Consider the following 12,932-nt stretch of genomic DNA (forward strand, 5'->3'; position numbering starts at 1 on the left):
TTCGTTGAATAACTTTGACACATATCCCAACCTTTGGTATATATTAAGATCATCTTCACTTTAAGCTGATTTATGTCTTTACCTTTTTAAATAAAAAAGATAAGTACAATGATATAATAGTATTTGTTTTGTACTAAATCGATTTTGTATCATAGCGTGTTCTGCAAAATAAAATTAACGGTATATATTTCGAATGTAACCATGCCCTCAATAATTATTACGACTAAAAGAATCCACATTCAGTTGGGTTTTCCGTTTTATAAAGTTCAGTAAACAATACGTGGTTCCAAATATAGACAAGGAAGACAATGTCATCTCTTAAGCGGTATACATAATCCAAAGAAAAAGAAAAGAGTAAGTATAAATCTAGTTAGATTATTTTTTCACGTTTTGTTAAACTAGAAAATTATTTAATGGTTCATGCATCTATGATATATTGGTATGTATAGTTTTTTCCTAATGATTTTAATTATGTACGAATACATTATCTTAATATTTTAAAACTCAATCTTTAGTTTTTTAGGTTACATTGGCAAGATTGCAAAATCTAGCAGACAGAGACATATTGGTTGTATAATACAGCCGTTTAACTACTTTATTTCGGGTGAATGCAATTCCCTCAGCTTTACTTTTTAATCTACGTTTGCCTTTTTTACGTTTGTACGAGATTACAATACTGATTAGCTTCTTTTGCTTTAAATTATAACCGATAAATTAAACGATTAGTTGTTTGAATGTTTGTTTTATAAGAAGATTTTCAACTATCTGCTCAATATTGTAGTTAATGTAAGGCAATTCTTTTTGTGATAAGCGAGAGTCCTTTTATATTCGTGTCTTTCGATATTTTTTGTTTGTTTTGTTTATCTTGTGCAATTTAGATATGTCGTTTGTTCGTGTGTTCCAGGTTTGGCAAAGGTTGAAATGTTTGACCCCGCTACGCTTATAAATGTGCTTGTCTCAAATCAAGATACAATAGTTCAATGTTTGTCGTTGGTGGTTTCCTTATTTTTATTAATTGTTTTCACATAAACCAGACAGTTTATTGTCATTCGCAGATTTTCATAGCTTACTATAAGGTGTTAGCTTGGTATTTGTTGGAGGTTTAACATACACATACTAACATCTGAGTCAGTTGGTATCTAGTCAGATAGATGTCTCATTGGCATCATACAATTACGCTGGTGTATTATGGCCATCTTGTTTTATCTATCTTTTTTAATTTGTCGCTTTTGATCTTGGAATTATCAACTTAATCTTGTAATTATGAATCTTACAATTCCAACATTAAACTTGGGTATGACAACTTGGGGTTCGTGTTGTTTTTTCTTTAGTTTTCTATGTTGTGTCATGTGTACTATTGTTTTTCTGTTTGTCTTTTTCATTTTTAGCCATGGCGTTATCAGTTTGTTTTAGATTTATGAGTTTGACTGTCCCTTTGGTATCTTTCGTCCCTCTTTTATCATGAATCATCCACTTAAATCTTGGCATTAACAACCTTTATCTTGAAATAATCAACCTGAATCTTGAAATTCCAACATTAAACTTCTGAATTCCAGGTTTAATCTTGGAATTCTGTCATCAAGTTGGAAATGTTAATATTATTTTGGGAATTATCAACATTGAACTTTCAATTTATATCGAACGTCGTGTATAGCATCGCAAAACCTGATATAAATGAGTTAGCCGTTACTTTAATTTCCATCAATGGGTAAACTTGGGTGTGCCAACAATATACACTACTTTGCATGACATTCTGTATTGATATAGATATAGGGAGATGTGGTATGAGTGTCAATGAGACAATGCATTGTTCTTTCATAACTTTATATAGATTCGGAATATTTTTACATATCTTATTAGAAATCGTATAATAATGGGCTGTTGTGGCATTTGGTTCAATCAGCTGAGATTTTATATTTACACAAATACAAGGTCCTTGGATATATGCATTTTAAGTTAAACTATATATATACAAATATTGTAGTAATTTAACCTACAAGTACTTATAAAAATACATGTTGCGTAATCATAAATTAATCGAAATTAAAGTTGACAAGGCAAAGAATAAAGTAGACAGTTTGAAAGAACAAATAATGATAATAGAAGGGATGGCATAATTCGCTTTTGTATACCATATCTTCTTTTTCGAATTCCCATTGTTCTTATCAACATTGATATGTTCACATCCATGTTCAAACGAGAATAAAGCATAACACGAACAAAATAGTTCTTAGTTTGAAGAAAACATATCATGTAACACATGTACTGCCACAATGAATCGACTTGATATATATAAAAAATAATACTATGTTTGGGATAGATATAATTTATAAATGGTTGTAAATACCTTTCCAACGTTATTGATGTGTTGTTTTTTCTGCAGGTCATGATTTTTCATAGAGGATGTGTCATCATGTTATGTCTTATAATCATCAAGTTTGAATGTGCAAGTACGTGTATGTCTAGTGCTCCTGAAGAATGTCCTAAGCCGTTTTGCAAATGTCAAAAGAAGTCGAATGGGAAAGCCGTGTGTTCCGGGCGATCTTTAAATTACATTCCAAGACTTCCAAAATATATTCGGTCTGTTATATTCACGAATACAAGTATAAGAGCAATAGACAAATGTGGATTGGTCAATTTAACATTTCAACAAATAGAAAAAATAAACTTTACTGGTAATGATTTACACAGTATTGACAAGGACGCATTTCTAAATTTGACTTTCCTAGCTTCGCTAATTGTATCATCGGAACCTCATTTGAATGTTTCTGTCCTTAAATTATCTTTTCAGAGTTTTCCGAGGTACAAGCTGTCTGAATTGCGCCTTACTTTCAATTATTGGAAATCCCTTCCAAGAGATATGTTCAACAATGCTCATGTAAGCAATGTTAGGCATTTGTTTTTGCAAGCTAATAGCTTTACGTATGTCAACTTTACGACATTTAAATCCATGACCCGTTTACGAGATATATCTCTTTCCAATAACCCAATAACTCATGTTTGGTTAACTCAGTTGACTTCACTAACCAAATTAGATATGAGTTCAAATCATTTTGCAAAAGTTCCAATATTTTGTGGAAGAAACAATACTAGTTATTTTCCTAACTTAAATACAATAATTTTAAGTCGTAACAAAATTGGATTTCTTGGACCCAAATCATTCCGCTGTTTACCCCGACTTTCAAAGTTATACTTGGATTATACATACATTGGTAGACGACTTCAAGACAATGTTTTTGCCTCTCTTCCATCGTTACGAACGTTACATTTGCTTAAAACCGGTAACCCTTTAAGATTTATTTCACAAAACGCGTTCAATAGTTCTTCATTAGAGACTTTGAGTTTACAGGGATCGCACTTTCATTTTGACAAACAGCGCAGATACAATGCAAACAGAATTTTTGCTTCGTGTCCAAATCTACAACACTTGGATCTCACAGACAACTATATGACGTCTGATGAATCAACCTTCCAAACGATTTTTCGGCCACTGGGAAAATTACAAAAATTATTTCTCTCATCAACTAGGATAGTAAGTCTGCCAACAAATGTTTTTACACATATGAAATTGCTTCAGGAATTACATTTAAATAACAATGGAATAAATTTTTGGAACAACAGTTATCGCATATTCGGTAATATGACATCAATGAAATTTCTGAATTTAAAACAAAACTATATATCTGTCATAAATGACACCAGCTTCCCAGATGACCTTTTGTCCAGACTAGAAACATTAAATCTAGCTCGTAATCCTTTTTCGTGTATTTGCGACCAAATGTGGTTCCGAAACTGGATTCAACAGAATGGTTCGATTTTAAAGGAGTATCCAAATCAATACAAATGCAGACATCCCAATAATATGAATGGAATAGTATTAAGAGATTATAACCCTACAGACAAAATGTGCAATCCATGGAATCCTCTGTACACTATGGCAATTGTCATAGGAATGGTTGTTATATCGTTTATCACTGTTGGTTCTATCACTGCAAAGTGTCAGGGCAATATCAAGAACTACATATATTTATTACGCGTATATCACAATCGGAAACAGGGATATATCCCTCTTGACAGTGAAGAGGATTACGAATATCACGCTTTTGTTGTGTATTGCGATAACGATAGGAAATGGGTTCACAACGATCTCTTAAACAAGCTTGAAAATGAAGAAGGATTACAACTCTGTATTCACCATAGAAATTTCATAGTAGGTGATTCTATTAGTGTAAATGTTGACAATTTCCTTAAGAAGTCGTGGAAAGTTTTAGTTATTGTATCGAACAATTTCGCGCAAAGTGAATGGTGTCAGTGGGAGGTAGATGTTGTACAAGAGAGACGCCGACGCCAAGGTAAAGAAGTCATTGTTCCTATCATACTTGAAACCATTGACTCACAAAACATGACTAGTCAGCTACGTACATTACTGGATAGTACACCCTCCTTAAGGTACCGTTCCGGTGTAGGGTCAGAACTATTCTGGAAAGTTTTATTAGAGAGTTTAAGAAAACCACTTGGACATCCGCCAACTTCTTTACTTTATTCAGGAATTGATCATCCAAGCTTTAATGGTCAAACAAGCGTCTCATCTGAGACTGAACTGCCTACCGGGTGAAAATGTAACAGTCTGCAAACAAGGAATAATTTAGTCTTAGATGCATGATTTTTTAATTAGTTGTTAGTGGCTTTGAAATAGCTGTCAGATAACTGCGAGTACTCTCAGATATGTTCCTAGTGTCTTTTTGTTGTTGAGATGTACAAGTACCCGGCCACGTCCACTTGTCTTTTTTTCAATCTGATAAGTTAAGCCTTTTTCAACTGATTTTTATAGTTCGTTCTTATGTTGTACTGTTATACCACTGTCCCAGGTTAGGGGAGGGTTGGGATCCCGCTAACATGTTTAACCCCGTCACATTATGTATGTATGTGACTGTCCCAAGGAGCCTGTTATTCAGTGGTTGTCGTTTGTTTATGTGTTACATATTTGTTTTTCGTTCATTTTTTGTACATAAATTAGGTCGTTAGTTTTCTCGTTTGAATTGTTTTACGTTTTCATTTCGGGGCCAATCATACCACATCTTCTTTTTTATACTTAAATTGCACAAAGTATTTATTGTTTTAAGTCCTGAACATAATTTCAATTGGTGTTAACTTAGCTTTCATAGTTATTGAGATAAGAGCTATAAACTGTAAACATATCAAGTTAAAATCGATATTTCATAGACAATTCCAAAACAGATTTCAAGATTTTCTGAAACTTTTAGAGAAGATAGCTCCTTAAGTTAAAAAAAAAAAAGCCAAAATATGCCACATCAGTTACAACCTATTATTTCAGCAGGGACGATAACTAAAATTAAAAAGGCAGTTTAAGAGATGATAGTCAAAACACTGTCAAAATTGATTAAATAAAATTGAGAATGACGGACCACCGTAAAGCTCACAAGGTCCTTAAAAATGGGTAAATTGTATCATATTGTATATCGCAAACAATGTCAAAACAATTTTTATTTTCAAAATGATGTTCAAGTAAATCGAAATGTTCTATCAATTCTGATTAAACACAATGATCTATTACTGTTGAAATTAGATATTTAATCGAAAAACACAAGTTTACAATGCATCCTGCTGATTTGTTTGCGTCCATTCCTTTTATGATAGATGATCGTCATTATCAAGTCCATATATCGAAGTAAAAAATATTTAGAAGAATGAAGATTGGAGAACAAACTAATGAAATGTAGCAAAAAGTTCAGAACCAAATGGAACACATTTAGAAACATTAAAATACTAAGAATAGAACAAAAAATTAAATTAGACAAAATTTGAGAAACTGATTTACTTATATTCATTCTACGCCACGTCATATTATGTAACAAAGAAACACAAAAAGCTTATAAACAAAGCTTGTCTGCAAAAAAAGGCATAAAGACCAAGCATATCAGCAAAAATGAACAAGAATACAGAAATGATCAGAGAACAATAATACAATGACGGGATGTATAAATACAGATCCACGACAAATGGATACAACAAAATCAGGCTAAACAGTTACAGTAAAAAACATAAAGACAAATAAAAAAGACTATTATAACACGTTATTTAGATGATAAATGCATGAAGACCAAGTCGCAAGGAGTATTACTGTATGAAGACCTAGTCGAAGGGGTGTATTTACGTTATTGAAAATCTACAATAGCACACTCACCAAAATGCCTTATGTTATTTATCATACCGAGTGCTTATGGGTCACATCAATAATGCAAACAATATTGAAAAAAACGAAAAAACCGATATGATAATAACAAAACTATGAAAATAGGTCAAAACACGGATGTCGAATTTCAATAGCTTTCAAAGTTGATATTAGTAATTTTAACAAATTAAGTAGATATTAAATGCTGCGGGTGTCTATAGAGTTAACAATATGTTTTCTTAACTTTAATACATGAAATACTAGAAATACCTTATAAATTTTGACGATTCAAACACAACCACTTGACATGAAGTAAACTCTGAAGAAGTCCAACGATATTTCTTTTTTGTGACAATCAATCTATCATGGGCAGTTCCTTGTTTTTGTTTTTTTGTCTTTGATTTGAGTGACTTTTATTTTGGAAGATACGGATACCGGTGGTTTATGTTGTCATTTGCAATGAGCGCTATTGACGACGATATCCTTTGTATTATCTTATATTATACGCAAAAACACATGAAGTACCTAGGGAGATTTTTTAAACAACACCCTAGATTATCATTGTCAATTAATAAATTGTTTACGCCTATTATTTTAGTAAGATCCAAATTATAAAGAAACTTTTAAAACACTTATTTTACTTATTATAAAACAATGAGACTATGTAGCACTGATCTCTAGAGGTTAATTATCCTAATCTTCTAAACCACTAGCTGCTAGACATAACACATGACTTCATTCCACAAATTTATTGCCGGGACAAAATATCATCTGCAGTACTTAAACAAATTAAGCATCCAACAACAATACCAAAATAATAAACAGGTACTGGAACTGAAATGGCTCGGGCTCGAGACCCAAAATCATTCCAACTGCTACCGCTAGACTTATATTTCAAATTTTTCATATCAATTTTCGGGTAAAACATAAGTATCTTGGAGAATCTTTTGTTGATTTAATATGTGTGTTGAAGGAGTTTCTGTGTACAGCAAAATGTATTACTAAATTTTTAAAGGCTTATATATAGATAATAATATTGTAAAAGTAAACCAGTATAGGTCAAAGTATGGTCTTTTTTATTTTTGTTTTATCAAGACCGTGAAAACTGACTCTTGTCGATGGAAACAAGATATGTGTTAAAAAAAATGGATTTTAATTACCAGCTCCCTCTTGTGTCATCCGATAATTGGCTGGTTTACAAACACAATAGGTTGTTTCATATATTCTCAAAGAGCTGTCGGATAGCTGAGATTTTTGGTTTAATCGCTGGTTGGAGTTGTTTCCATACAGTTATTCAGATTCTAATCTATGATTGGATGTGATATAGATACAATAGATAAGCGTTGATTCTTGAAAACAGAAACCATTAGCCCGCAGGGCGAATGGTTTGTTTTTCATGAATCAACGCTTATCCATTGTATCTATCACTTAAACTATTGTGATAATGTCTTTTGAAAATTAACGCCTATTCTTAACTAGAAGGTATTGTAAGTGAGTTTAATTAACCATGATATTGTGTCAAACGATCCATTAAAATAAATTAGATATCACAATTAAATGTTAAAAAAATAGAAATGTATTATAATACAACACGTCTGCCCTTAAAGATCTTCATATCATCAGGCATCCGAATGTTATCTGTTTTTACAAAATAAGATATATTCGAACTTATTTCTATTTGAATTGATCTTAATGTAGCATAGTAATCTATTGTAATAAAAATTCATAATATCTAATAAAATTTGTAGATTTTGGTAACAAGGTCCTTATATTTGTATAAAGTAACATTTGTTTATATTGGAAAGTTGTTTTAACTTTAATTAAGCTACAATTAAAAATTACTTGCTAGTCCCTCTCTGTGATTACCTTTAGATAATTCTGGTTCATTTCCCAATCAATCTATCATAAAGGGAAGATAAATAATACGACTTTCAATCATAGTCTTTTTCAAAAATGATGAACGGTTCTTTATATTGGTATGTAATCATTTTAAACGTTTCAAATTTATGAAATTATATTCGTACATCAATGTTTTTGATACACCAATAACAAAAACTGAAATATATTGAATTGATACATTTTGTAACTATTCAAATTTATATCAAAAACCTAAACTGAATTATAAAGTAATGAACCTGTTAAAGGGAGACAATACTTGCATAACTTTTTCGAATTGGCACATAATACAACGGAATGTCACTCTTGCATACAAATGGCACATCAATATAATTAATTAACTGTGCAATCGCGCTCCACCTTCAATGATGATTCTAAATTATAAATATAACCAAAAGTTGTTAATCTATAGATAGTAAAGACTAATGAAATCTAACCCATTGTTAAAATATTTCTTTGCATTTTTTTAAAACTTCCTCAGTAAAATGCTTGAGCCACTTGACTTTCATAGCTCATAATTAACGTTTTTACACAATATTGAAATAAAGTAGCTAAAGATTATTCGCTACTCAAAGTGTAAGACGCAATAAAAATCGTATGCTTGCACCATCTTTCCCAAAAACAGATTTAATTAAGTTCTGAACATTTCGACATTTCTTCGTTAAAACCGGTTTTAAACGAATCACAAGTACGTGTTAAGATCCGACTAAATACCCATATCCAGATATCGTCAGGTAAATGTGCTACTTAATGGAAATGGAGAATGTGTCAAAGGGACAACAACCCGACAAAAAACATATAGTGCATATCATAAGTATGTTTCCGAAATATCTAGCAATAAGCCTAATTCAAGTAATATCACAATTTTTCTAGCATAGGAATTTGCGAATTAAAATTTGTAAAATTATGTAGTAAAACAGATGAAATCATATAATATTAATTTATAAAACAAATATTATGCAATCCATTTTTGTTTTGTTTCAAACATATGGAATAGCCAACCATTATCCGATTATAACGACCAAAATTGCCTTTTTTTACACAAAATATCCACAATAACATTCAAAACAAGAACAAAAACTGGAAATCTAGACTATTGGAACAACAAAGAGAATTCAGGGATTCGAACCTAAACAGACAAGTCCTTAGCTTTAACCGTACAGTTATATTAACTACGAAACCTCGTGGCTACCAACTCATACTATACGATTACCTATTATGTATATATAAAGGTACAAGCCATGTGTGTCCGTGTACCGATGTATATCATATACATGTATTCATTTATATATATAAAATAGACTTTTAAATCGTAACCGTTTGGTAGCCCAGAGGTTTCGTCGATATGTTAATGTCAGTAACAAGTTAGAATTTTCTTATCTTTAATGTGAGTTAAGGATAATAAATGTCAATGAGACAACATAAAGAAAATTATCCTGTTGAACTTACTTCAAATAAAGCTAATACTAACAATGACCACTGCCCTTTCCTTGATCTTGATATCTATATCATTAACGGAAAGCTTAATACTAAAATTCATGATAAAAGAGATGATTTTTCATTTCCTATCGTTAATTATCCATTTTTAGATGGTGACGTTCCCTTGTCACCATCTTACGGCGTTCATATCTAAACTGGTACGATTCGCTCGTGTATGCAACAATGTTTTAGATTTTAACGAGAGAAATTTATGTATTACTGAAAAATTATTACACCAGGATTTTCGATATCACAAACTAGTCAAAACATTTACTAAATTTTATCATCGGTATAAGGACATCATTCGTAAGTATAGCTCAACATGCAGACTTCTTATACGTTCAGGTATTTCACATCCAATTTTTTATGGAAATGTTTTTAATAAAGCACAAAAATGTCAGTATTCACATCAGAAGCTAACAAAACCTTTAAATAAACTTATTAAGAAGGTATATAGGTACGATACTGTTGTCTGTATGTTAGAATGGTATGATACTAAACCCCTAACGGGAAGTAGTGTGCCTGATATTCATTTGATGAAGACATACTCTTTGAATCAATTTAATTGAAGTCTGGAGCTGGCATGTCAGTTAACTGCTAGTAGTCTGTTGTTATTTATGTATTATTGTCATTTTGTTTATTTTCTTTTGGTCCATCTTCTGACATCAGACTCGGACTTCTCTTGAACTGAAATTTAATGTGCGTATTGTTATGCGTTTACTTTCTACATTGGCTTGAGGTATAGGGGGAGGGTTCAGATCTCATAAACATGTTTAACCCCGACGCATTTTTGCGCCTGTCCCAAGTCAGGAGCCTCTGGCCTTTGTTAGTCTTGTATTATTTTTAATTTTAGTTACTTGTGTACAATTTGGAGTTTGAATGGCGTTCATTATCACTGAACTAGTATATATATTTGTTTGGGGGTCAGCTGAAGGACGCCTCCGGGTGCGGGAATTTCTCGCTGCATTGAAGACCTGTTGGTGACCTTCTGCTATTAAATCAAATCAATCAAATGCTGTTATTAATGTTAAGTTTATGACGTCTCCTAGTATTCTTTTAGGATGCCATCATGATTAGTTTGACCATTTAAGATGAAATTTATCGTATTCACAAAAGTGTCCTCTTTCCGCATATCTGACAGTGATTCATGTTGCTGAGTCTGTAGTTTTCTATGTTGTGTCTAGTGTTCTGTTTGTTTTGGTTTTTTTGTTGGTCTTTTTTTCTTTTTTGACAACGGTTTTGTCGGTTTATTTTCGATTTATCAGTTTAAATATCACTTTGGTATCTTTGTATTGTCTTTTTTATCACCAAATATGTCATCCTTGGAGATATGAATGGTAATTTGGAAAGTTGGTTTTGTGTCTTTGTAATATTTTTCTTATTTTAATTGTATCTGTCCTTCTTTAACGTATGAATTTCATCGTTGAAAAACATTTAATTGAAACATATAATTGAATGCTGGTGATTCAAGTAGAAAACAAGAATGTGTCCATAGTAAATGGATGTCTCATCCGCCCTATCATTGTCTATGTTCAGTGGACCGTGAAAATGGGGTAAAATCTCTAATACAAATTCAAAATTAGAAAGATCATATCATAGGGAACAGGTGTACCAAATTACAAGTTGATTGGACTTCAACTTCATTAAAAACTACCTCTATCAAAAACTTTTATCTGAAGCGGGACAGACGGACGAACGGACGGACGGACGAACGGACGAACGAACGAAAGAATGGACGGACAAACGGACACACAGACCAGAAAACATAATGCCCATAAATGGGGCATACAAACTAAATCCGGTTTTATTAAGTACTTTCCGATTATGATAATTTGAGGATTTTTCACGTATTGAATGAAGTGTTCACATTAAGTGTTGGAGTGTCATTGATCTCTTATCTAATTTAAAATATATCTTATATGGTTAATAAGATATCTCATAACAAATAAGGTTAAGAAGATTTCGGTATAAGATATACTACTAACTTTAAAAGATATCTATATATTGAATAGGTATAAAAGCTGTTGTCCAGGTATAATTTCATAAAAATCAAAACAATATTTAAAATATGGATTACATTTTAAGAATAACAGACAACATTGGACAACACCAACCCTAAACATTGAAAAAAAAACATTTAAACAAAAAAGTAAAACATCAGATAACACAAACTCCAGATAGGTATACTTGGTACATGTTCAATTTTTTTCTAATTTAAAACAGTCTTGCAAATTTAGAGTGCTGAATGTAATACCTATATATAAAAGAGAAGATCTGGTATGAATGCCAATGAGAATACTCTCCACAAGAGAACAAATGACACAGATTTTATCAACTAAAGGTCACCGTACGGCCTGCACCAATAAGCATGGTCAGCTATAAAAGACCCGAAATGAATAAATGGAAAACAGTTTAAACGAGAGAACTAATGGCCTAATTAATGAACAAACCAAATATTATAAATGAAAAACAAATTTTAACCTCACAACAAACAATAACCACTGAATTACATGCTCCTTACTTGGGAAAGGCACATACGTACATATGTGGCGGGGTTAAACATATAAGCGGGGTCTGAACCATCCCCCTAGCGGTGGTGTAACAGTACAACATAAGAACGAAATATAAAAATCAGTTGAAAAAGGCTGAACTCATCAGATGGAAACAAAAAGAAATACATCTAACAAAAACACAGAGTGGACGTGGCTGGGTACTTGTTTTTCCCACTAACTATAGTATACATTTGTTTGAGCACTTTGTTTTCTAATTAGAGCCATAAAAGAAACGAAAGTCTGCATGTATGTTAAATTTTCTTTGTTAAAGAAGAAGGATCATATGACTTATAAATAGTCAAGTTTAAAGACTCTTGTCAACCGATTGAGAAATTACAATCTAGAATCCATTCTTAGGCGTTTTGTACAGCACTTCAACAAGTCGTCAACTAATCAGGCTAGATTATTAATGTTTTTGACTCATGAAATTACATTTTTTTATCTTTCTGTTATGCATTCAGGTTTTTTTTTTTATCTTTTTATAAAAAAGATTGTATCTTAACTTTAATGTGGTCCTGAACGACACAAGTATTTTATTAAAGAACTTTGACAATTTTACTCAACCTTTTGTATGCATTGGGATCATCTTTATTTTAAACTGATTGATGCCTTCATCTTTTTAAATCAGACATTTAAGTACAATGATATATTAGTATTGCTTGATTATTTGTTACTAAATGATCTTTTTGTCACAGTGTCACCTTTTAAACTAAAATAAAAGCCATTGATATGTTTGTCCAAATAAACAATACAACTCAAGTTTGAACCTTGATTCTGGTTTTCCGTTGTAAATTTTTCATCAAGTGGTTTCA

General features: G+C 31.7%; 1 protein-coding gene across 1 annotated transcript; it reads left to right on the forward strand.

Moving 5' to 3' along the window:
• Positions 1-286: 286 nt before the first annotated feature.
• Positions 287-5,830, forward strand: LOC139485275 (toll-like receptor 13). The gene is made up of 2 exons (XM_071269621.1): positions 287-354; positions 2,384-5,830. The coding sequence occupies exon 2, from the start codon at positions 2,387-2,389 to the stop codon at positions 4,613-4,615; it is 2,229 nt and encodes a 742-aa protein (XP_071125722.1). The 5' UTR covers positions 287-354; positions 2,384-2,386; the 3' UTR covers positions 4,616-5,830.
• The last annotated feature ends 7,102 nt before the right edge of the window (positions 5,831-12,932 follow it).

The sequence above is a fragment of the Mytilus edulis genome, chromosome 8 (genome assembly GCF_963676685.1).
Source record: "Mytilus edulis chromosome 8, xbMytEdul2.2, whole genome shotgun sequence".
Lineage (NCBI taxonomy): Eukaryota > Metazoa > Mollusca > Bivalvia > Mytilida > Mytilidae > Mytilus > Mytilus edulis.

What these genes read in the sequence shown, in the direction of transcription:
- LOC139485275 (XM_071269621.1), top strand. Translation starts at nt 2,387, where the DNA reads ATGATTTTTCATAGAGGATGTGTCATCATGTTATGTCTTATAATCATC.